General features: G+C 53.8%; 1 protein-coding gene across 2 annotated transcripts; it reads left to right on the plus strand.

The window, feature by feature from the left end:
• Nucleotides 1-9,355: 9,355 nt before the first annotated feature.
• On the plus strand, nt 9,356-11,028 carry CDKN1C (cyclin dependent kinase inhibitor 1C). Of its 2 annotated transcripts, none has more exons than XM_037401468.1 (3): nt 9,356-9,838; nt 10,086-10,212; nt 10,357-11,028. In XM_037401468.1, exons 1-3 carry the CDS (start codon nt 9,551-9,553, stop codon nt 10,560-10,562), a joined length of 621 nt encoding a protein of 206 aa, XP_037257365.1. In that variant the 5' UTR covers nt 9,356-9,550; the 3' UTR covers nt 10,563-11,028. The 2 variants fall into 2 exon arrangements, with proteins under 2 accessions (XP_037257365.1, XP_037257364.1); XM_037401467.1 differs by having other exon boundaries at nt 9,357-9,998; nt 10,357-10,471.
• The last annotated feature ends 13,904 nt before the right edge of the window (nt 11,029-24,932 follow it).

Here is a 24,932-nt window from a genome sequence, read left to right on the forward strand (position 1 = left end):
TTCAGGTCTCCCATCCGGCTCCTCTTCTGCTTTTATTGTTAGGAAAACATCTGCTTCAGACTCATTCGGTCATGACTGTGTTTGAGAACGTGGCTCGTGGTTTGCACTAGAGCATGTACCGTGTCATTTTGAAATGCATTCATGTGTGACTGAGTGCTCGCTGGGGGACAGTGAGATACCTGCTATCCTGCACAGCATCAGGGTGTGTCTTTAATTGCACCTCTATGAAATTTGAGTTTCATCAAGAGTCAGATGCAGGTGCATCTCTTTGTGCCTGGTCGTCCTGTCCTCAGTCCACCTTCTTGAAACTGAGGGTTGGGCACCTGGAGCTCACTGCCCTGCCAAATTGTTTTAGCAACAGCTCCTGCAAGAAGTGGCAGAGCAGCTGGTAAGGGTAACTTTAAAGGCTACAGAATGACCTGATGATTTTTCAATCTGGTCACAGCGCAGGAAAAAAATGTAGCTTTCTCCCGATCTCCACCATCTACCAAAGGACACTACAATCGTGTGTAATCAGAGCACTTAGCAACATTTCTGGCCATGGCCCAAGGTAGGACATCCTTTCAGCTTCTGCCCCAAACTTGAGAACTGGCTCATTATGAAATAGCTCCATTGGCGGATGTAATGCAAACCATTAAAAAACCCTTTAAGCCTGTGTTAGCCACGGGCTTCTACCTCCTCTGCTCTGCCAGGGGGTACGGCACTTGGTTTCTCTTTGGATCTGCTGGAAACACTAGTGGGATTTGTGCTGACTGCTGTTGCAGATGTCGCATACAAACGCTTAAATGCTGTCCCATGTATAACATGGGCTGAGCTCCCAGCAGTGAGTCACAGCACCAAATTGCTCTGCATGGCATAAAGGTGTTTATAGTGCGCCGCTGGATCCAGGTACAAGTAACTCCCTGCTCTGTAGGAATACATACCATACTGTGGGCAGGGCAGCCTTGCTGTAGTTAAACTGCTGAGAAATAGAAGCAATGGATGCCCCCAAGAGAGCTCATCGAACCACTCCCTTTGCACGTTCACCACTGGCTCAGTGATGTTTGGTCCACATTCAAAGCTTGCAGCAAAATTAATGCTATGAATCTAGCAGGGAGATTATAAAGCGATTGCTTTTCAAGATTAAGAGAAAATAATATTTTAGTGCTGTGTCTTCAGAAAGTGACTATGCTAAAAGCAAATTTAAAGCTGTAGGCGAGAAGATAAATTAATTAAAGAATACAAACAAGAAACCAGGGGCTGGGGAGAGGGGGGGGAAATTACCTCATCATGCTGCATCATCGCATAATATCTCAACACTCCATCGCAGGGAAAGGAGGGAGCAAGCCCCGAGGGAGAGGCAAATAAGAAGATGGAATCCAACTCAGGGAGCGAGAGAAGGAACAGCCAGATCCCACAGCACCATAGTGTGTTGCCATGCTCTCCTAGGGAGGGAACCAGCTACAGAAAGATGCAGAAGAGATGAAGCTCCCAGGGCTCCCTGAGGCATGGCAGCCCCGCATGAAACCAGGTATGTGTCTTGAGGTCTGCATCCTCTACAACAGCATCTCCTTCTCTTGGACTTCCAAGGTTCAGCTACTGTTGAGCTAAGCCACTACCCATCATATCTGAAAAGTCGTGGCAGACTGGTGAAGTTCCCAGCAACTGGAAAAGGGGAAACAAAACACCCATTTTTAAAAAGGGCAAAAAGGAAGGCCCAGGGAACAAGAGGCCAGTCAATCTCACCTTGTTGCCTGACAAGGTTATGGAGCAGATCCTCCAGGAAACTGTGCTAAGGCATATGGAAAACAGAGGTGACTGGTGACCACCAACATGGCTTCACTAAGGGCAAACTGTGCCTGACAGATTTGGTAGCCTTCTGCAGCAGGGTTACAGCATCGATGGATAAGGGAAGAGCAACTGACCTCATCTGCCCAAATTTGTACAAAGCATTTAACATGGTCCCAAACAACATCTTTGTCTCTAAAATGAAGAGACATGGATTTGATGGGTGGACCGCTCAAGGAATTGGCTGGATGGTTGCACTCAAAGACTTGCGGTCAACAGGTCGATGTTCAGGTGGAGACCAGAGACGCGTGGTGTCCCCACTGCAACATGGCAGTGCAGCAGGTGAGCTCTCCTTTCTCTCAGCTCTCCATGGGAGTGCCTAGGCAGAGGTAAAGTTTGTACTCTGCAAAACTGGCATACTGGAGTCCTGGTCTGTGTGTGGGTGCTATGACAGCACAAGCAACCAGTAAGTCTTAATAATAAACCTAGATCTGCCACTGGCTTCAAATGCCCTCTAAACCGCGTCGTCAAGCCAGGGCTTCCCTCTCAAACTGAGAAATCCACTCCTGTAAGGCACCTTGCAGGATGGGGATGTAAAATACTCCTTACTGCAAGAACCAACAGTTACCATTTCCAGAAAATATGACTGCATAGAAACTTTGGGGCCAAAAGCTTCCCAGATGTCCTCATAAAAGAAGCAGCTGTAGCCAACAAGTCAAACATCTCTTTCTTCATGATTGCGTTGTAGTAGACCTGGCTCTTTGCTAGAAAGAAGGCATACGTTTCACTGTCTCACACACACAAAAGAAGCTTTCTGACCATTTTGGCATGTAATCAGGAATTACAGGTGTAATCAGGAATTACAAGTGTACTCAGGCACATGCACACACAAAATACACACCCCCTCAGGGGTCTATGCTGGGACCAGTACTAATTAACATGTTTGTCAGGGACCTGGACAGCGGGACTGAGCACACCCAAGTGCAAGTGTGGTTGGTGTGGTTGGTACCTTGAGAGAGAAGGGATGGCATCCAGAGGGATGGGCTGGAGAACTGAGCCCGTGCGAACCTCATGAAGTTCACCAAGGCCACGTGTGGGGTCCTGCATCTGGGTCAGGGCCATCCCAAACATGGATACAGGCTGGGCGATGAGTGGATTGAGAGCAGCCCTGCAGAGAAGGACTTGGGGGTACAGTGGATGAAAAACTGAGTATGAGCCAGCAATGTGCACTTGCAGCCCAGAAAACCAACTATATCCTGGGCTGCATCAAAAGCAGTGTGGCCAGCAGGACGAGGGAGAGGATTCTGACCTTCTACTCTGCTCTCATGAGACCCTGCCTGCAGTACCGCCTTCAGCTCTGAGCCCCCAGTGTAAGAAAGACATGGACCTGTTGGAGCAAGTCCAGAGGAGGCCACGAAGATGATCCAGTGAGCACCTCTCCTGTGAGGACAGGCTGAGAGAGGTGGGGTTGGTCAGCCTGGAGAAGAGAGGGTCTGGGGAGACCTTATAGCACCTTGCAGTGCTTAAAGGGGCCTACAGGAAAGATGGGGAGGGACTTTTTTATCAGGGAGTGTGGTGATAGAACAAGGGGTAACAGCTTTAAACTGAAAGATTTAGATTAAATATCCAGAAGAAATCCTTCCCCGTGAGGGCAGCCCGGAGAGGCTGTGGGTGCCCCATCCCTGGCAGTGCCCAAGGCCAGGCTGGATGGGGCTGGGGGCAGCCTGCGCTGGGGGGGGTGTCCCTGCCCGGGGCTGGGGGTGGGACGAGGTGACCTTTAAGGTCCCTTCCCACCCAAACCGTTCTGTGATTCTATGACTGCCCAGCTACACCTGAACCCTAACTTTCACAGACTAACGGGAGCATGTTATTCTGTTTATAACTCTTGTCGCAGCCGTACGGCCTCAGAGCTACCCGAGCGCATCACCGGCCGGTGACCAGCGCGGCCACGCACTCGCTGCGCGGGGGCGCTCCGCAGCCCGTCCCGCAGCCCGTCCCGCAGCCCGCTCCGGAATGCGGCAACGCGCCGGGGCTCCCCGGGGGCGCGGTGCTGCGCCGGGGCCCGGCCGGCGTTAGGGGGCACCATTGCCCCGCGCACCGCGGCTGCCCGGCCCCGCCGCCCGCTGCCAGCCCGGCCCGGCCGCGCCGCGGGGTCCCGGCGTGGGGCCGGGGAGCGGGGATCCGCCGTGGGGCCGGGGCTGGGGTCCCGCCGTGCTGCGGGCCGGGCGGGCGAGGGGCCGGGCCGGGGGCAGGGGCAGGGGCGGGAGCGCCGCCCGGCTCAGCCCGCGGGTACCCGGCCGCCGGGGCCGCACGCCCGGGGCTCCGGCCAGCACCGGGCGGGCAGGAGTAAGCGGCCGGGGCGGGGAAGAGGACGCGGCCGGGCCGATTGAGACTTGCAGTCATCTACTCTCTCTTGAAACTTGTTTTTAAGGTCCTTAACATCGGGACTCTTTAGACGCCCTCCACGCCTTGCAGCGCTGTTGCTTTCATAGCCAGATTTCAAGAATCTTTTGGCGTTCGGGGTTTGGGTTTTTTTTCGTACTCTTTGATTTTGTTTCCTCTAGGTATGCGCTGGGATCCACCTGAAGATATTCCTGATGCACTTACCTCTGCTCTGGGGCTTGGTTTTGGACCAGGCATCTCCCCTCTGCAACAGCCCATTCGTAATCTCCTTCAGGACTCGGGCAAGACTATCAGCATTAAAAAACCTGCTTACTTAAGAAGCATGAAACCAAAAATAAAACCCATGCAATGGCACCTTCACACCACCACCCCCCCCCTACAGAACTAGAAATAACTTATGAAAAGCTGCTCCAAAAGTAATATTCCCATGGATCAAGACACAAGGCAAGGGGAACATCAAAACAGGCAAAATGCAAACTTCTCATTTCATAGGAAGAGTAGCCATGAACGAACAGGACCTGTGAGCATCAGGCATGACTTTCACTGAAAGGATACCCACAGGAAAGCAGGGAGTATAAATAAATGGAGTATTCAGCTGCGGTTCAAACATGGCTACACAGACAGCCAGCAAAAAGGAGCCACCTGCCCCGGGTGTGTACTGCAAGCTGGAAACCCTGTGTCAGTGCTGCTGCTCCTACCTGCTTTCCGAGGTAACCACCGTGTTGGTAAGGCTGGCCACACCGCAGTTCACAGAGGGCATCCCCGCAAACCAGTCAGGCTTCCAATCAGTCGCGAAGGGCCAGATGGCAAGTGGACTTCATCAAGTGAAACAACATGATGGAAAGGGCAAAACAAGAGTGTGAAGAGAGAATGTGATGGCCCCTGGTGCACTGGCAGGTCCGTCAATACATTAGGCTAAATTCACTGCTACCTTTGTGCTACCCTAATGACGCGCAGCAGCTGGACAGCAAGGACATAAAAAATAATTTTTTTAAAAAAAGGAAATTAAATGAAGTGTTTTTCTGAGATGTTTGCCCCTGCATATTCTTGAGAATGCAACAAAAACTGAATTCAATTAGATTAAAACTACCATATTTTTTTCAGGGTTCTGTTCAGATTATATTTTCCCATTCTGACCTCTGAACTAGCATGGTTGTGCCTACCTCTCAAATCTAATAATTTGCCTTTTTATGACCGTGTCAAGAAACAGAAAATTCTGAACATACACCAGCTCAAATAATTCAAACATCACTTTGCTGGTGAAAAAGCCTCGATGAGAAGTCTGGGCAGTCTGCACTAACTTGAACTTTAATTGCGATCAGTTTATTTAAGCAGGATTCCAAAGTACCAAGCAAAATTGCCACCGGTATAAATGCAAAACTGCAAATTGCTTGTGAACATGCACATAGTAAAAGAGAAGTGCACGGGAGATACCAGTACCAATGTTTATTGGTCTGTGTCTCTGCTAAAGCAATTACGGAACATAATGCGTTCTGAAATGAAGCACTTGCATGTGGATCGCACAGCATTTGAGCAATCCCAAGTTAAACATCGCTGAGTGTATATGATAACGGTGTATTAAAGGAAATGAGAAGCCAGCAAAGCACAAACCTTCAAGCCTCAGGGGCCCAAAAATGGGGTCGCTTGTCTGGCAGCACGCTGAGGACAATTTCTGCTGGAGATGTTCACTCCAAGAACCTCCAGAAGACAGGGGGGAGTGCTCCTCCATGGCACTGTGCCATGGGGACCCATCCTCCTCCATGCACAAGTGTCTCACCAGGCCCTCTCTTCTGAAGAAGTTAACCTGGAACTCAGCAACAAGCAGCCCCATCAGAAGGACAGCACCGAGGCTCACTCTTCTGTTACTTTTGCAACTTCTTACCCAGTTTCCTCGGCTACTCCTTGCTCGGCTTGCAGCATGAGGACCCCTCTTCCCGCATCAGCCAAGGCATCAGACTCAGCCCCTGGCTCTGACAGTCAGCCTGGACTCTTCCCCAAGAGGAACAGTCAAACGCAGTAAGCCGCCTGCAATCGCAATCTGCTTGCAGTGGGGCAAAAGCTGTGAGGGATTTTGCTTTCCCTCCCCTCACCCTTCCAAAACAGAGGAGCCAGCAGGAATACACACTAGTTAAAGTCATTGTGTTTTCTGACATAAGCAGATATGACTTGGATATTTTGAGCAAAAATGCTTCATTCTTATGTGGCATTGTTCTAACCCTCGTGGTAATTACTCTGCTCAGTGTTCTGGAGCAGGAATTTCTAAAGAAGCTAATAGGCTTGGTGGTGGGAGCTCTTGGATAAGATTTTGTGGCTTATATTAGGCAAACTGCTGGTTTAGAGGATCATAATATACCCCCCTGGCCTTAGAGTTCACGTATTCACTAAATTAAAAACATCTCTCAGTGCAGACAGCATTTCCTCCTCAAATGGGCTGGATGCGCTCTGACTCCACACAGTAGAGAAGCGCAGACGCTGCTAGAACTGGCGACTCCGAACAAGTGGAAAGTCCCCGACATCTCAACGTCAGCTTAAAACGCATGTGTATAAATGGGGCAAAAATTAAAGCCAAAGAAATGGGGAGCGCTGGGGGCAAGGAAGAGGGACTGGGAAAAAAAAAAAAAAAAAAAAAAAAGAGCTGGTAACCTCAAACTCGGAGCTGCTTTACCTCCCAGGTGAACTGGAAGGTGAAGCAGCCTCAAACATGAGGCAAACCCTGAAAATACTTCCCCGTTCAAACCATAGTTCCTCGCATCCCTCAAATACTGTGTAAATATTGGCTAACCTCTGGAAACGGTTTGGAAGGACCATGATGTGGATTTTGCAGAGGGCACGCCCACATCTTGCAAACAGCAGGGAGGTTTGCTCACTTGGCTTGTGTCGCAGGAATGTACGAAACCGAGGAGGCAGAAAACAGGAAAGGTGGCTGCTGGCCTCTCCGGGCACTGGGGGAGGACAGCAGCAGGTTCACAAGGACCCCCCTCACAAAGAGCCCCTGTCCACTGGGACCTGGCCATTGCCATTCGTCTCGCGTTTTGAATAGAAGGCACTTTTTTGGCAGGTTTCTCAGGGAACTCAGGGCATTTTCTCTGCACAGCATGTTTATTTCTAAAACTACCCTATCCTACATCCCAAGAGACGCATCTGACAGCTGCTGAGAGAAGTCCCAGCTGAACATGCCATGGTCAACACACTCCCTGACTGTCTCAGCCTGGCTCCGGACCCACTCCTTCCCTCCATGGCCGAACCCTTGCTAACTGATGCTTGCCTCCTGCTTTTTAGGATGCTGAGCCTTCCCGTGACCTGCTCCCCAAACTTCATCCTTTGGGACAGGAGACCCCCAACGTGGCCACCCTGAAGGGCCATTTGGGGAAGGAAAGGGCAGCATGGTAATGCTTACCTAAGACTGCCACGTGGGTGGGTTGCAGTGTAGCTCACATGGGAAACCAAGAATATTTGTTGAGAACACAGCTAAACGGGTATCTTAATAGAAAAAAGAGTTCACATATCCTAAGATACCTGTGCTACCACTGTTTGTGAAATAACAGTGGTCTGTCTGTGCCACCGGTTGGCAAAGTCTTCTGCCAGGTGTGACCCCACACCTGCCCAGGAAGCAAGCGGGGACCTGCACCCCGAAGGCACGCGCCGCATCGCCTTCTCTCAACCGCAGAGCTACAGACCTTTCCCATTGAGCGACCTGTCTGCCCCCATGGACATCAGAAAATTATTTCAGGAGAGCAAACCTCATCGTTCATCAGCCCAAGCATGGAAAGGCCCTTCTCGCATGGTGAGCCAGGTGCGAGCTCCTCTCTGCACCAGCTGTGGCCCACCCAAGGCCAACAGGTCCAAAACTGTGGACACTGCTGGTCTCTCCTGGTGTGGCAGGTCTTTGGGAGCACGGTTGAAGGTGCAGCCCCTGGGGGCCGGTGGAAGCCATCCCGGCTGCCCCGGGCTCCTCACCGGCACAGCACGGCATGGGCAGGGGTGAGTGCCCACGGCAGTGCTGGAGGGCTGCTCCGTCAGACGTGGGCTGGCTGTGGAAACAGCAGAGGAAGATGACTTTTTTTGGCCAAGCTGGAGGAAGGGAAAGGCTTCCCATGGCTGCAAAGGCTATTGCCCCCCCTCTTCTTGAGGCTGACACCTGCCTGCGGTCACCATTGCCCCAAGGGGTCTAAAGCTGCAACCTCCCCAGCCCTGCGGCGAGCCGGCACCCGGGAAGCCTGCGCAGCCGGCGAGCACTACCTTAGGAATTTAAACTAGATTTATTCCCTAGACCATCCCAGTTGTCTTTACTTCAAGGGTTTGAGTTTCCCAAAAGGAAGAGCCACAGGTACACGGAGAGCTGGAGTCTGTCTTTCCCCTTGTCGCCCGCGGATGAAAAGCTGGCCGTGGTGCCAAGGCGCCGCGGTGCGCAGCAGAACCACGGCGATGTGCTGGGCCCGATCTTAGCACCGTGTCAGTTACGTCCCCCGCCCCCCCTTCCTTTCACGCTCCGCCATCCCAAAGCAACAACAGGCAGCGATGGCACTGACCAGCGGCTAACGCACAGCCCCGGCCCCCCGACCCCCCGGCCGCACGACGGCGAGGGTCGCGCTGCGGGCGCAGACGCCCCGTGCGGCCGCTCCGGCCGGGGCAGCGCAGCGCTGCGCGTTTCTGCGGTTCCATCCGCAGCCGAGGGGCCGCTCCCACCGCCCGCGGCTCGGTTTGGAACGGGCCAGCATCGCGCTTTGTTTTGCGGCAGCGTAATCCGCACCCCCGGCCAGCAGCGACCCCCTCTTCCTCGCCGCGCCCCGCCCCCCCGCCCGGGCCCCCGCGGCCGCGGAGACGCCTCCCGGCGACGGGGCACACAAGTAGGGGACAAGAGGCCTGGCAGCGAGCGACGCCCCGGCGCGGGGGCGCGGACCGGCGGCAGGGCCCAGCGGAGGGGCCGCCCCCCGCGCCGCCGGGGAGGAAGCGGCGGCTCCCGCCGGCAGACAAAGGCAGCGGGGCGGCGGCGGGCGGGGAGCGCGGCCGCCGCCCCCCGGGGCCGGGCCAGCACCGGGGCCGCCCCCCGGGCGGTGGCGGGGCCGGGCCGGGCCAGCGCGGCCCCCAGCGCAGCCAATGGAGGGCGCGGGCAGGCGGGCTGCCGCCGGGGGCCGGGGGCGGCGGGGGGGGCGCCGCCAATCGCGGCGGGCCGGCGGCGGGGAGCACTGTTATGCTAATGGTTGTTTTGCTCGGCCTCGCGGGGAGCGGGGTTTAAAAGCGGGGCGGCCGGGGGCCGCGGCGCACAGACGGAAGGCAGGGCCGGCCGCAGCGCGGACGGGCCGGGCGGCGAGGAGCGGAGCGGCGGGGGGGGGGTGCCCAGCCCACCGCACCCACCCACCCCGCGTCCTCCCCGGCGGCGATGTCCAACGTGCACCTCTCCGGCGCCGCCGCGCTGGAGCGCCTGACGGCCCGGCGGGCGCTGGCCGGGCCCGGCCGCAGCCCCGCCTGCAGGACCCTCTTCGGGCCGGTGGACCACGAGGAGCTGGGCCGGGAGTTGCGCAGCCGGCTGCGGGAGATGGGAGAGGACGACCAGCGCCGCTGGGACTACAACTTCCACACCGACACGCCGCTGCCGGGGCCCGGTCGCCTGCGCTGGGAGGAGGTGGAGGGCGGCGCCGTGCCCGCGTTCTACCGGGAGACGCTGCAGGTGGGGCGGCGCCGCGTCCCCCTGCGCCGGGCGGCCCCCGCCCCGCCGCCGCCCGCCGCCGCCAAGGGGCCCGGCGGCCGCCTGAGTCGGGAGAACCGCGCCGCGCCCCGCCGCCGCGCCGGGCGGCTGCGCCGGGGCCCCCCGACGGCCCGTATCACAGGTGCGTGGGGGGGGGGCTGGCGGGCGGCGGGCGGCCCGCCGCCGAGGCTGGCGGGCCCCCTCCGACCCCGCTGCGTCCACCCCGCAGATTTCTTCGCGAGGAGGAAACGGCCGGCGGAGCCCAAAGCAGCGGCGGAGCGCCCCGCCGGCTGCCCGCCGCCCCCCGCCGGCGCGCCGGCTGAGCAGACCCCCCGCAAGCGGCTCCGGTGAGCCAGGTGAGCCCGCGGGGGCGGGCGCCGCCTGCCTCCCTCTCCCCCCCCCCCCTCCTTGCCCCTCTCACCCGTTTTGTTTTTTTGTTGCTTGATCACTCTCTTTTTCCCCCCCCCCCTCCCCCCCACCCCCCTTCTTGTTCCCCCCAGACTTTTGCACTACGGCACCCACGGGAGGGGCGTGCCGCCCCCGGAGGCGCGGCGAGCCGGGACCCCCACGCCCGTCCGGCCGGGCAGCGGCAGCGGGAGCCGGGCGGAGCGGAGCGGGGCGCCCGCCGGCCGCGCACGGAGCAGTGTTAGCGTCCGACTGTGCAATGTATTCCGCTCTGTATAGAGACGCGTTATGCCTAATGTGAGTACACTGGCCAGAAGTGTAAAGCTTTAAAAGTCATTTATAAGAAATGTTTAATCTCTGCTGAGCTCTCAGTGCAAACAAAAAAGAATGGAAAAAAGAAAAATGAAAAAAACGACTGTATATTTGTACAAAACTGTTTTTAAGAGTTATACTAACTTATATTTCTATTTATGTCAGAAATGTGGATAACTTTGACATCCAATAGTCTTTTTTTTTTTCTTTTGGTTAAGCCAAAGGGCACTATATTTCCTTTCGTTATTTACAAAATGTAAATTTATTTTTATAGTGGGAATTTGTTTTTTTTTTTTTGCATTCTCAAGATGTAGCTATGAATCAAAATTAATTTAGATTTTACTTGAAGACAAATCTGTTTCAATGGTTCCTGAGCCGGTCTGTACCACTGCCCTTGCAAATAATGCCACAACTTCAATAATAAATAAAACAAAATAAAGCCAGGAGTGACCTGTGTGGCTGTCGGTGTGTGCTGGGGGGGAGGGGGGTCAGGCCCGGCCCGGGGGACCCACGGTGCGGAGTGGAAAGGTTCGGGGCTTTCCCCCGAAAACCCAGTGTTTCTGAGTTCTGCGGGAGGGGAATGCACACCCTGAAATCGGCCTTTCCGCACATTTAATGATTTATTTACTTAAAACCGTTTCGCGTTTTCCCTTGGCAAAGCTGTCCCTGCCCCCGCCCCGAGGAGCCGGCTGTGCTGGGGCAGGTGCCCCCCCACCATCGGGGCTGCTGCCAGCCTGGGGGGGTCGCGGCGTGCAGACCCCAGTGCCTCGGGGTCCGGCCACACCGCGGGGGGTGTGCAAAGACACCATCACCCTCCGACCCCGCGTCTCGGAGCCCCCGACCCGCGGCCGGTGCTGCGGGGAAGCCCTTCCCGGTACCCGCTGCCCGAGGCTGTGTGGGGAAGGGTGCAGCGACGGCAGCGGCAACGCTCGCCCGAAGGAGGGGGGGGGGGGGGAGACAAAACCAGTCCCCCCACCTGAGAAGCTGCTCAGCGTTCTGGCATTGAGGCTTCGGTGGCAGCACTGCCACAACTGCGCACGGCAGGCAGATTGTGGGGCTGCTCCGTACCCTTGGTGCAGGATCGGTTTCAAGCCATGGAATTGACCCAGCGGGGTCAGGTTGCAGGGTCCCAAACCGGGGAGCGGGATCAACGCTGTGGGGCCCCAAACCCGGGGAGCGGGATCCACCCGGTGGGGTCCCAAAGCTGGGGAGCGGGATCGACCCGGCGGGGTCAGGGCACGGGGTCCCAAACCCGGGGGTTGGGGCACATCCAGGGCTGGCCCTGGCTGCAGGTGGTGCTGGCGGGTGGGGACGGGGAGCAGGGATGTGGGAGGCAAATGGGGTCCTAAAGGCATGGGGAGCAGCTGGCCAGATTTGTCCCTTGCAGACCCCACCCCATCACCTCTGCAAAGCGCTGCACCCCCGTGCTGGACCTGGGGCTCGGGGGGCGATGGGACCTGAGCGCTGCAGCGACACGCTTTCAGGGAGGGGGGAGGGAGCCGAGAGAATAAGGCTCGGGGTGAATGAGGCTCCGGGTTTATCCGCATCGTCATCCCCTGGCCCCCACAGCGCTCCTCTCTGCCCCCCCGTGATGGCCGCCAAATGCTCCTGGCTGTAAAAGTAACATTGATTACCTCCAGCTCCGTGATCGCTTAATCAGAACGGGATTATTTTAGCGGCCGCATCAGTGGCTGCTGACTCAATACGATTTTCCCCCCCTTTGAAAAGAAAAATAGCTTTTCCCTTTCCTTATGAAAGCCAACAATACCCGGAGTGAGGCAGCTGGATCCTCCAGGATTTATGGGCTTTTCTCTCGCTTTCATGAAAGCAGGTGCCTTTGGGACCTCCATTGTCCCAGCCCCCAACTAATAATGGGACTTTCTGCAATGAAAGGTCCCTGCTCTGAGCTCCCAGATACCTCGGCCGGAGGAGCCGCTGCCTGCCCCGAGGTGCGCCCAGCCCGGCTCAGGAGGAAAGGTCTCCCTGGGAGGGTCCAGGGACCGGGCTCCAGTGAAGCACCTAATTCCAGCTCTGGGGCATCCGAGAGGGGCCGGCAGGTCTTCAGCCGCCGCAGGGAGGGCCAGGTCCTGCAGCCCCCCGGTCCCGCTGCCCCCAGGGCCCGGGGGTGCGGGAAGGTGTGCGGTGCCCGCCGCCCCCTGCCCCACCCAGCCCGGCCAGCCCTCCTTGCCCGGCACAAAGCACACTGCCCCTATTCTTTCGGCCTTTGTAGCCATATGGCAAATCCATGTAGACACAGCCAACATCCATTTATTCAGGCACATAATGTCCCGCAACAGGGAACAATTGGAACTTTGTTTGCTTCTATTATTGATGCGAATGGGCGACAGAGAGAGAGAGAGAGAAAAAAAAAATCATTTAACTATAAGAGATATCCAGCTAATTATGAACCATATGTGCCTATAGTTTCAAAGCAATCCAATGAAGTTCATTTTAAACCTAGACTACTTTATTAGTACAGAAGACAGATGTCTCAACAGTACATGCATCAGAGGAAACCATGTAAAGAAGTTCTTGAAATATTTAACTAGGACTCATTCATTGTCAGAGGGGCTTTAAAGTGCCCTTTATCATGAGAATGCATAGGCAGAAGCGGAGGGAGGCTGTCGGTTGTTGCTGCCAACCCACTTACCCTTAGTGGTAAATCCCAAATTCCACTTTGGATTTGAGGACAGGAATATTTTTGGAAAGGATTCAAACTATCGAGGGGCTTGAAGGACTAAGCTTGCCACTCATTACAGCTACAAAAAGTCAGGTCGTTATTTGAGCCGCCTTAATCCCAGGCCGAAGCCAGCTACGCAATTAGAGGAATAATCTACCCCGGACCACCTCTGCTCCCTCTCCCGGGGAGTGGAGCTGTGCCTTTGGGAGATGGCTACGGCCATTCCTCCCCTGCTCTGAGAGAGACCAAGAGGGGAGCCTTAACGTTGTCAGACCCCCAGAGATTTGTTTCATACAAGCATCTCCTACCATCAGTCCTGCAGTGGGTACCTAAAGGGAAAGGGTCTGCAGGAAGACTGGAGGGGAAGCTTGGAGGGAGAAAGTCTTTCAGATTTTTTTGATTGTATTGAATTGAAATGCAATTATCGGCAAACAATCTTGGCAAAAAGGTTAGCGCTATCTTTATGAGCACGGCAATATCTACCAGTAATTAAGCCGCTCCAGTAAGATGACTGCAACATATGGTTGACACTGGGCATCATTCTTCTTCTTAGCTGCAACTTTTCTTTCCTGGCCAAAACTTGTTCTACTATCACTTACATGAACAAAAAGCTGCTTTCCACTTCTTGAGCAAATATTTGTTGCTAATGAGCGGGACGTGTAGGTAACAGAATGGAGGAAAAGAAATCATATTTTTAAAGAATAATTTCTTACATTAGGGTACAGATATGAAGAGAAAGAGTGCGCGTGTAGATATATACACACATGTACATGTGCATGAAAGAACTGATCAGGGAATAGAAAATAATTAATCAGGGAGCTGGACTATTTTTTTTAGCCACCTCGTCACCTATTGCTGGAGAATAAACTCACAATGGTTTTCCAATGCCTCCTCCACTAGCCCATACCCTCTCAGAAACATTCCTCTTGACAAGCATTTTTGGAACAAAGCAGGCCAAAACACGAACCAGAAGTCTTTTCACAAGATGAAAGGATGGGATTATATCTGTTATTCTGACTTGCAGAGAAAGCAGGAGAACCAAGTATATCCTCTCCCATCACACAGTATCTAGTACTAAAGACCTCTTCTGGTGTCAGCAATGAAATTCCCAATGAAATGGATTTTTAATGTTTTTGGTTGGCTAGCTGTTTTTTTAAGCCAATGGGGATTTTTAGCTATACACTTCCAATAAATTTTTGTTGACAGATTTGGGGGCAGAAAAAAGGGAGAAAGAAAGATACTAAATAGTTAGATGAGCTGCATGGAATATAAAAGCCCTAAAGCAGGCTCTGCGATGAGATAAAAATATAGGTCAAACTCTTTAAAACAGAGGACAAACTAAATTTTGGAGCCGCTTTCCCCAGTCTGCATGGCCAAGCCTTTGCTCTAGGAAAACCAGTGGCCAGTGGTGGTCAAACAGCCTCATGTCTGCATCTGTGGTGCCACGGGGTCCCAGTTGATAGGGTAGGGATGGGGATGTGGAGAGAGGGAACAGGAGGGGGGGGGCAGCCCCAGCAAACACCCAGGATGGGGGTAACAGGGCGCAGGTGGAGCAAAGGCTGAGGCTGGGGTACACTGAAAGAGGCTGGGCAGAGGGCACCAAACTCCGCTGGCGTGCGCAAGGGGAGGGAGAGAAGGGAACAGGCCACAGCATCTATATTCTGCATTATATATTCCTTTATATTTATATTCTGTGCATTCCTTCAGAGGCTGCCTGGCCCCAGTGCACCTCTGCTGCCAGCAAACACCCATGAAGCTCATCCAGTAACATCCCATCCCTCCCTGCAACTCATCTAATGATTATCCACTATTTTTTATCCCTATGGCCCAGGTCAGTGCGGGATCTCAAACGCCCCCCCCAGCCCCACTGAGGAGTCACTAGGCTTCATATCACCCTGGACTACTCTCCCCGCTGCCAGGTTTGCTTTAGCACACTTGACGCTTTGTCGCACACGCACCACACTTGTACCGCACACAGACCAAGGGCTGGGAAGGAAACACGTTTTGGAGGGGCCTGAGCTGTCTGTACGATTTCGGCCTCCCCCCTTGCCCGGAGCACATTTTCACAGGCATGAACCCCATTTCTTCCCCCAGTGCACACACCACTCGCTCCACGCAGCGCTTCCCCTTGCAGCGTGAACCTGGGCTGTGCAGCCAAGCAGAAACTGGGGGGTAAGCTCCTGCCAGAGAAGCTGAGAAAGCACAGCAAGGGCCTGCGGGATGCTTTCATGCTGAATCCAATGCCAGCAGCTGGATGCCGGGTTTTATTCTTCAGAGGACAGTTGGCTCCTCCTGACCTGTCCCTGCAACAGAGGCTACATGCAGTCCTGGGCCAGGTGCCTGAAGTTTTCACGAGCAGCCGCTAATTGCACCCACCTTTGTGGGGCATCTGCTAGGAGGTGCTCAGGTCCGACTTGCAAAGGCACTGAGCATCCACAGCAGCAGCCGGGGTCAGGAGCACCGCGCTCTGCACGGGTTTGCAGCCAGGCGAAGCCCAGGCTTGGAAGGGGACAGCTATGGGGACCCTGGACCAGCACTCCGCATTAATTATTAGCTCCTGTCTCTTTTTATGTTGGCTCTCCATCGTTAACCAGGGATAATAACATTCACCATTTATATTTTAATCCATTAATGTTTGGAAAACGCTCAGATACTGCCATGAGCAGCACCATATAAATCCAGCAGGGAAATTAATAATGTCTTTGAGCAGGGTTTGAATAGTGCAGAGTTAATAAGACATAGCACCATCCATTGAATGGCAAGAAAAACAAAATTGAGCAACTGCTCATTAAGCGAGCACTGTTCACTCTGTGCACTCAATGCGATCATTTAATTAAAAGATTTTATCATCGTGCACAGACACAAGGGGGCAGAGCCAAGGCCCCGTCTTCGCTCAAACACTCCACATTTTTTTCCAAGCCCCTAAACTAACAGAATTCACTACCTGAACTTTGACAAGTCTTTTCACCTTGCCGCAGCTTTTTTCCCCCTGCCTGTCACCCATGGGTCCCACCCTCACCCTGCTGACCACGTCCTGCGACCGCGGTCTCTGCCGCCCTTGCCATTACTGCAAGCGAAGGCAATCACCACTGTGCTTGGCTACGAGGTGCAGGGAAGGCAGTGTGTGTTTCGGAGCTGGAAGATGCTTCAGTCAGGGCTGGATGTGAGTGATACTGGATGAGAGGGACACAAGCGTGCCGCCCCATTGGCATGCTGCTGTCTGCGAGGGCTGGTGGCAATACACCTGCCAACCAGCTGCCTTAAAAACAAGTAGATGAAACCAAAACCACCTGCCCCAAGAATCCACCACCATCATCGCATCTGTTTTTACATGAAAATACCAAGGAAAAGCCCCTCTTTGGGTCACATGAGGCAGCTGGAGACATACCAGGACCTGAGGTCTACAGCAATGTACTCTGGACGATGATGAGTGCAAAGTGGTTTTGAAACATCCAAGGGTTTAGCAAAGCCTGCTTCTCCTAGGACCTTCATTCAAGACATTTTCAAACATGGTCCTAGTTAACATAGCTTCAGTTTTGCTGGTGCTGTACAACATCCCACCCACAGGCTGGTGGTCTGAAGAGCTTTCAATTTTTTTCGTTTGTTTGGTTGCCTTTTTTTTTTTTTTCTCTTTTTTTCTCTCACCTACATGAGTAATCAGGACTGGGAACACCAGCACCTGGCTCTCCATTTCTTTTTTTGCACATTGTTAGGCCAAACCTGTTTTTTCATCCCACTAACCAAGGGAGCCAGGTACATACCCCTCCAACGGGGGAAGCCCACCTTTTGTGCCAAGACCAGACCTCCTGGAGCTGCTACCATCAGGCTTTCTGCTCGGAGAACTGCCGGAGAGGGCGCAGCGGCAGCTGGAACCCACCTCCGCACCCCCGGGCTCCCACCCCTCCTCTCCCCCCGGCGGGATTGCTGCCCCATGCTTCATGGGCGGGGGGGCCGGGGCTCGTTACTGGGTGTTACTGGGGTTTGGCAGCACAGGGGGAACAGCCGTGTTCAATTTGCACTGGGATGGCAAAAGGCACCTCCCTGACACAAAGCCCACCCGCGTGCCAAATTTCACGTTCCCCCTCCAGCGCCCGAGTGGGCAGCAGGGCACAGCAGGGAGGAGGGTGGACACCCCGCAGCCCCTGCGGGACCCCCCCCACCTCCCATCAGCCGGGCTCCGGCACCGGGCACTGCTGCAGGGAATGGCCTTTCTAGTGCGCAAATAAAATAAAACCAGCAGTTTGCGTTCGTTCGCTGTCGGGCATGCAGCACAGGACAGCACAGATCCAAGTGGCAGCAGCCACCTCTGCAGGGGGATACTGCAGGAGATTTGGGGATAATTTCCATCATAATCACTGTTACCAAACACTTACATAAAACACAGCACACAAAGACACCTTACCAGAGGGAATTGGCTGCAAATTAAAAGATGTGCTTGTTGGTTTTGATTTTGTGCCTGTCTGCAGGATTTCAAGGACTTTGTGCAAAAATTCTCTTTAACCATATGAAATACCACCCCCCCAACCTAATTTCATTTGAGAGCTATTAACAAGCACAGAGAAAATACAGAATTTATATTTGAGCTCGATCTGTGTTTGTTGAGCTATTCCATCAGTGGAAGGACAACAGGGGGGAGGGGAAAAGAAGGTGGCGGTGGTGGTGGAGAATAAAACTTTCCCAATTATCATATTTCCCTGAAATGTGGCTATACAGAACCAGGATAATTACAGGCTAAGGAGAAATATTGCAAAATGTCAGCACGGAAGGGTTTTTTTCTTGACCCTGTGGACTATAATAGGAGATAAAGAGATTGACCATTTTGGGAGGAGGATGCCTTCATTTCTCGACGTGACTGTAGATTATTTCGGCTTCAGGAGACAAGAATGTCCCTTTAACATCTGACCTGGCCTTTATTTAAGAGCAGCACTTCACGGTTCAGGAAAGACAGACAATTTTCTAATTCCCAGCTCTGCTGGAGGCTGAGGCAGCAACTTCCAGACAGGACACCTGCTAACACTAGAGAAATGGCATTATTATGTCTACAAGTTTACAAATCTGAGGATCAAAAAGCCTTTGCTTCTGCTGCTACTCCACAGGCCAAGGACTACGACTTCTTCAAAACAGAGTTTCACAGAAGTTTTTCTTCCCCCCTCCAAGAAATGGTTTCTTTTCACTTTCAGCAGATCGGTTTCCACGTGAAAAAGTCAATAGTCAAAGAGTTTCCTAAGTTTCATTGGTGTGTAGCAGAAAGGGGATTAGACCTGAGGCCTTTTTACTGGCAAGCCTTTAAGCAAATAGATGTTCTTGAATTCTTAGAGAAACAAACCTAACTTAAACAAAAATCCAGAATATATGGGATTTGCCCTCCCCAACCCAGATTTTAAAAAAACAAAAACAAAAAAAAAAAAAGAGAGAGAGAGAAATAGTTACTAAAAATTTAAGGGATACTAGGGTTAAATCTTTGTCTACTGTAATTGTGTTTTTACTCTTGCTAGTTGTCCCAAAGGGAATGGCTGTTTCCACATTAGACCATATTCACAATGAGTTATTAAGCCCTAATGTCCAGCGTAATGCAATGTTTAATTTTTAACAGATCAATTCAGTCCAGAGCTGCGATCCCACAGCAGTGAGAGGCAAAAAGCAGAGTGCATGCCCCCCACCCCACCCCCGCCCAGTTCAGAGTCCTACCTGGTAGGCATCGCTTAATTCCTTTGCGCCCAGGAGTCCCGAGGCTGAAGCCTGCAACTTCTCTCTTGGGCCACAAACAAATTGCAATGGATGATGTTTTTTTTTAATGGGCACTTTTCTTAAGCTGCAAAAATCACAATAGGCAGATCATTCAAAACCTAAAAGCTTCAAATGTACGTGTATGCACAAATACATATAGACATGATGTATGATCTGAGAACCAGCTGTTGGTCCAGAGCAGCTCCCCCAGTCTGCAGACACAGACCAGGTGTCGGTGCCAGCAGTTTGCCCGCATGCAGGACACCTAGGTTGGCATTTGCAGGCTGGCTTTAATTAAGCCAGAAAACTGAGGAGAACTCAGGCAAAGCACTTGGCTAATGTGCTCCAAAGTCACCAAGAATACATCAGCATCTTGCTCTAACAAAACAAGCCATATGGGAAAAATAATGTGTAGTTTTGTGACTGAACAGAAAACGATAAGCCCTGTGCTAAATTTGTCCCTCTCACTGTTAGATAGCTTTGAAGACTTTTCTGACATCAACTTACTTTCCCCACGTCTCCTCCATCATGGGAACAGGCTTTTAGCATCTTCTAAGAGGGCCATGCACCTCTGTGAGCCCAGGCTACAACCCTCCCCTGCCAAGCTGCTGCTGCTGGGAGAAGGTGCCACCTCTGATTTCCCCAGCAGCCGTCCCGCAGCTCTGCCCCTGTGCCCCTGGCACCCCGGCTGGGGTCCAGCTGAACACCCTGGTGGTGCCTAATCCGTGGCCAGCCCCACCGGCAACAGGGACAGGTCCTGGGGTCTCTCCTACTGCAGAGGGCTTTGCGGTTATGCACGCTTCCAGACCTGCTGTCACCCAAAACGCACAAGTGCCTTAAAAATATGGCTGAGGGAAAGGAACTGAGGATTTTCCTGGCTGCACCAGCAGCACGGCAGTTGGGATGCTGACCTGGCTGCCCTACCCTGAATAAGCCTCTTCACTGAAAATCCAGGAGCCAAATCCACACCTCCTACCCCAGGGACAAATTCACCCTGCCACTGGGTGACGAAGAGGAGCACAACCTCCTCTCCTTCCCCTCAGGTTACAGAGCCTCCAGTGGGATACTTAAATACCCAGGGGATGGGGTAGCCCGAGCGCAGGGCTCCCCGTGTTACCCCTGCCAGCCGATCACCGACAGGCACTGGGACACGCTAGCTTGTGCCCTGATGAGACAGCGCGGGTACGGAGCCTGGGTTTCATCTCGTGCAACTGCTGCAAGCACTGTCCAACTGTCTTTAAAAGAAGGAAAAACCCCACTTTTGCTCTTTTGGCACATTTTTCCTTGATGAGAGCAAGCATCTCGGTGTGACAGTTCTAAGGCATTTTATAGGCCACAGACCCCATTTGTGGACAAGCTCATCCTACTAAAACCGAGCGAGACCCTGGAGACCCCTGAGGGGGAGGATGCAGCTCTCAGCATCTCCTCCCTCCCCATTCCAGTGGCTCCCCCCTCTGTGCCACGCGTGTGGATGTGGCTGGGGTCCTGCACGCCCCGGTGCCCAGCTGCCCCCCCAGCACCCAGACCTGCTGTGGCACCCCCCCCCCTCTTCCCAGCAACACCAACACTCGCCTTTTCAAAAGGAAGTTTTTAAAAGAGAGAAAACGCTTATTTTCACACTAAATCCAGCTTTACGACACTACGGATGGCAAGACGCTAGCTAAGGCAAGCATACTTTCCCGTTGCCGCAAGAAGAGTTTTCCCTGGAATTCTGCATGGATTCAGGGATTCAGGCACCCTGCCTCCCACCCCAAATCGCTTGCGCCAGCTCAGGAAAGAGAAGGATTTGCCTTTCTCCTGGGAGGAAAGCGGCGGGGAAGGAGGAGAGCTTTAAAGGGAGGGAGCAAGGAGGCCGAGCTCATGCACGGATTTTAATCTGATCACTTCCCTGTCAAACTAATCCCTGCCTGACTCAGATCGGACTTTTAGAAACGTGCCTGGAAACCAAAAAGCAAACCTCATTTGAATGAAGCACACACTCCGCAGCCCCCATCTGCAAAGGGCTGCAATTAAATGCCAAAAAAAAAAAAAAAAAAAAAAAAAAAAAAGAAAAAAAGGGGAAAAAAGGGGGGCTAGAGAGAGAAAATTAGCATTTTCCGCGGCCATCTGGCATGAGGAGCAGGCGATGGGGAACAAAAGGAGATTTAGGCAAAGGGGAGAGGCGAGTGTGCCATGGCATTGACCTGCAAATGAGCCTTTGTGAGCGAATTAAAGCTTCCCGGACCCCCCGGGACACCCCAAAACAGGCACCATTACAAACCATCCGGACAAAAACCCACTCATCAAAATTGTCTGCGTTTGAAGGGGGGGGGGGGGAGACCATTTAAATCTGCACCTTCCCTGCCCCCACTCCCTGTAATAGGCGGTTAATAGGGGCTTGGCGGGGGGTGTGTGTGGGGGTGCGGCCCCGCTGCACCCCGGCCCTACACCCCACTCTGACGGTGTAACGGGGGGGGGGAGGCGACACCTTAGAGACGTGTCTGGTCCATAAACCCCAACCGAAACGTTATTTATAGCCCCGGGCCTAGACAATGGGGAAGGAGAAAATAAGAGGGGGGCATTTGGTGATAGATTAGCTTCCAGATGCTACTTAATTCCGGGGGGGATAGGGTTGTTTGACAGTGTATTTCTAAAGCAAATATTAATATTTTTCTCCCCGGGGAGGGTGGAGAGGAAGGGGATAATCAGAGATGCTATGGCCCAAAACCGAATGGAAAACCGTGCGGGTAAGCGCTATTGTCTCGCACCCCCCTTCCCCCATGACTCTCGCGTTTGAACCGGGAAAGCTGGAGGATTTTGAAGTGAAAGCGGAGATTTTGGCCTGGGGTAGATATATGAAAAGGGAGGGCGGGGGGTGGGGTGGGGTGGGGGTGGAAGCCATCTCTCCCCATCCCCTCTCCAGAAAGGGAATAAGGACTAAAGTCGGGGGCCAGCTGGGGGAAACTTGTAAATGAAACGTGTTTCTTTTATGGTCCTCCCCCCTGGGGGACAGCCCCATTATAACCCACCAGCTATATAGACTCAGCTGCCGCCTCCCCGGCCTGCGGCAGGTACGCGGGGGGGGGGCGGCCGGACCCCTCTGTCCCCGCCGGGGCTGGGCTGGGCTTGCACAGCCGACCCCTTGCTCGTCGCTGGGGGGGAGGGGGGGGCGTGCATGTGCATGTGCATGTGCATGTGCATGTGCATGTGCATGTGCATGTGCATGTGCATGTGCATGTGTGTGCACGGTGCGCGGCCGTGCGTGGTTGTGCACGCCTGCGTGTGCCCGTGCGCCCGCGCCCCGCGGCAGGTGAGCGCGCTGCCCCGGGCGGGGGGGCCGGCGCCCGCAGCCCCCCAGGTGCCGCTCCCCGGGGTTTGTTTGCAGTCAATATTCATGTGTTTCTGTCACCGGGGCGGCTCTTTTCACAGTGATCAGCCGGGCAGAAGGCTGAATGACAGGAGACTCGTGGCTCGGCTGCTTTCGGGAAGGGGGAGGGATGGATTCAAGCCGCCGAACCCGCTGCCGCTGCTTTTCTTTTTTTTTTTTTTTTTTTTTTTTTCCTTTTTTTTTTTTTGAGGGGGGGGCAGCCCCTGGGGGGAGATTTGCCCTGCTGGCAGCCCTTACCCTGCAGGGGCCCGAGGCCTCCCCCTCCCCCGCAAGGGGCTTTGCCCGCCCCCCCCCCCCCCCCATACACCCGCGGGTTGGGGGCTGCAGGGGCGGTGGGCCTGCTGCCCCCCCAGTGGGCGCCCCGGGGTAGGGAGCGCCGCTGTGAGGCGGCTGGAGGCTGGCGGGGGCTCGCAGACCCCCAGTGCGGAGCGGGGGCCGGGACAGCCGTGGGCCGGAGTGGCCTGAGCAGGTGGGCTGGCACCGGGCCTGGCGGGGGGGCTGCCAGGACACTGGGGTGCTTCTGCCCACCGAGCGCCAGGCGGGGGGCGCAGCCCGCACCTCGCGGCCCGGGGCCGTGGCGGGGCCCCCGGGTTCCTGCCAGGCGGGGGCTGGGGGCGCGGGCGCGGGCGCGGGGGCAGGGCTGGGGGCGCGGGGGCTGCCCGCCGCCTGCCGGGGAGAGCCGCGGCTTCCTCCTGTCCGCCCACCCGGGCCGCTCGGCAGCACTGCCCGCTGTGTGCCCGCTTGCTTTGGGTTTGGTGGGGTTTTTTTGTTTTGGGGGGGGTGTGTGTGGTGTTGGGTGGTTGGTTTTTTTTGTTGGGTTTTTTTTTTTTTTTAAGTCCACAAACTTGGATTTTCTGTGCCGCTTGCCGGGGGGGTGGGGGCGAATCAGTATGAGGGAGCGCCCTTTTCATTGAAACCGGAGGTGAATAAATTATGAACAGGCGAAAATTGGAACAATGTCTTCAAGCGAGTGTTTTCTAGAGAGTTACTATTCCAGGCTTTGAAATCAATTGATACATAATTAGATTCCTCAAGAGAGGACAAACAAGGGCTGCCATTCACCCCCTCCTTCTCCCACATGCATCCCAAAGAGCGACCGGAGGCTTTAGCAGAAACCAGCCAGCCAGCATTCTCCAGCACTAAAAACATATTCTGGCTTTGGGTGTTCATTTAACAAACAGATCCTTGAACCTTGCTTCTGTTTTCAGTTTACTTCGACCATGTTTCTTTGTGTTCAGTTCATTAAAACATGTCTCTTTTGAGATCTATTTTTACATTTCAAGAATCCAGTATTGTACTTTTGCGGTGGCAGATGGCCCTAGACATCCAAGCATAAGCTCTTTCCTGCTTTTTCTCCGTCTTTCTTAGGTCCTTTCTGCGCCGCACTTGAGGCTGTTAGCGGCAACCGTCCCTCTTTGCAACTTCTGGGGCTGGCGCACGGTTCAGCGCCAGGGTGCAGACGTGTTCCAGTCCCCACTGTACCCTCAAGGTGTATTTTAAGCAAAGTGGATGCTACTTTCTGTAAAATGAGAGTGTTCTACAGCTGGATAGATCCTGGTCATGCAGGTGGCATGCTAACTAACTTTGCATCTTCACCCCATGTTTACTTCATGTTAATGTTCGATAGTCCCCCGAACGACTTTATTGGCTGTCAAGGTTGAGTTTCATTCTTGAGGGAGAGAAAGGCTAGGTACAATAGCAAGGGCATGCAATAGGAAAGCCTGAAAATAAAGATTTGGGTTCATGAAAGAGCTCTGGAGGAATGGGAAAAAGCATACAGTGGTTACAAAAAACATTGTAAGGGTTATTGAACTAAACAGCAGCCCCCCTGGCCAAGCGGGCCACCTCATCGAAGGCAGTGGCTGAGGTCCTCCTGCTACCCTCGTGACTGATGACCAGCAACAACCACTTCAAAACCTGGTGTCAAACGTGGATCGGAGTGCTGCAGCCATTAGCACAATTTATGGCAGATATGAATAGGATTAACAAAACCTGCACCACCACCGAGAAAAAGAAGCTGCCAGAGCTGCTGTAGACCCACCTCTTAGCTAAGGTGCCAGTACTATAGCCTACGGTAAGTTGGGTGACTTGAAGACATCACAAACAGAACAACCAAGTCCTGCATCTTACTAAATAGTGGGGTCTTCAGGAGGGGGTAAGGCAAATCTGACATATGTGTTGTTTGGGAACTTAGGCAGAGGTAAATGTGTCCTGTGGAGTAAAAATTAAGAGTCTGAGAAGTTTTTCAGCAAAGGTGTTTGGATAATAACCAAAGCAGAAGTGCTCAAATACATACAAGAGGAGGCTATTTTGTTTATGTTTGGTGCATAGATGGTATATATTTATATCTGCATATGCGTACGTGTGTATTTCTGTATCTGGTTTGGGGCAGTTTGCTGTTCTAACTGGGTTAAGCAACAGGCTATGAGCAGAACCAGCTGGAAGTCAGTGGACTGCTCCATGGATGGTGCACAAACCATGTGATGCCTGCACAGTCTGCTCCCTGATGGGAAGTGGGACAAGCTCGGAAGCATGCAGTGCTACCTCTGCAAGGCAGTGCTCTTCCTTGATGCCTGCTGCTGTAT

This window comes from Falco rusticolus, chromosome 10, assembly GCF_015220075.1.
Source record: "Falco rusticolus isolate bFalRus1 chromosome 10, bFalRus1.pri, whole genome shotgun sequence".
NCBI classification, from domain to species: domain Eukaryota; kingdom Metazoa; phylum Chordata; class Aves; order Falconiformes; family Falconidae; genus Falco; species Falco rusticolus.

Bases quoted from the DNA above. Each gene is read 5' to 3' on its own strand.
- CDKN1C (XM_037401468.1), top strand. From the start codon at position 9,551: ATGTCCAACGTGCACCTCTCCGGCGCCGCCGCGCTGGAGCGCCTGACG. The intron at 9,839-10,085 runs GTGGGGCGGCGC...TCCACCCCGCAG, and splicing joins TCTACCGGGAGACGCTGCAG to ATTTCTTCGCGAGGAGGAAA. The intron at 10,213-10,356 runs GTGAGCCCGCGG...TGTTCCCCCCAG, and splicing joins AAGCGGCTCCGGTGAGCCAG to ACTTTTGCACTACGGCACCC.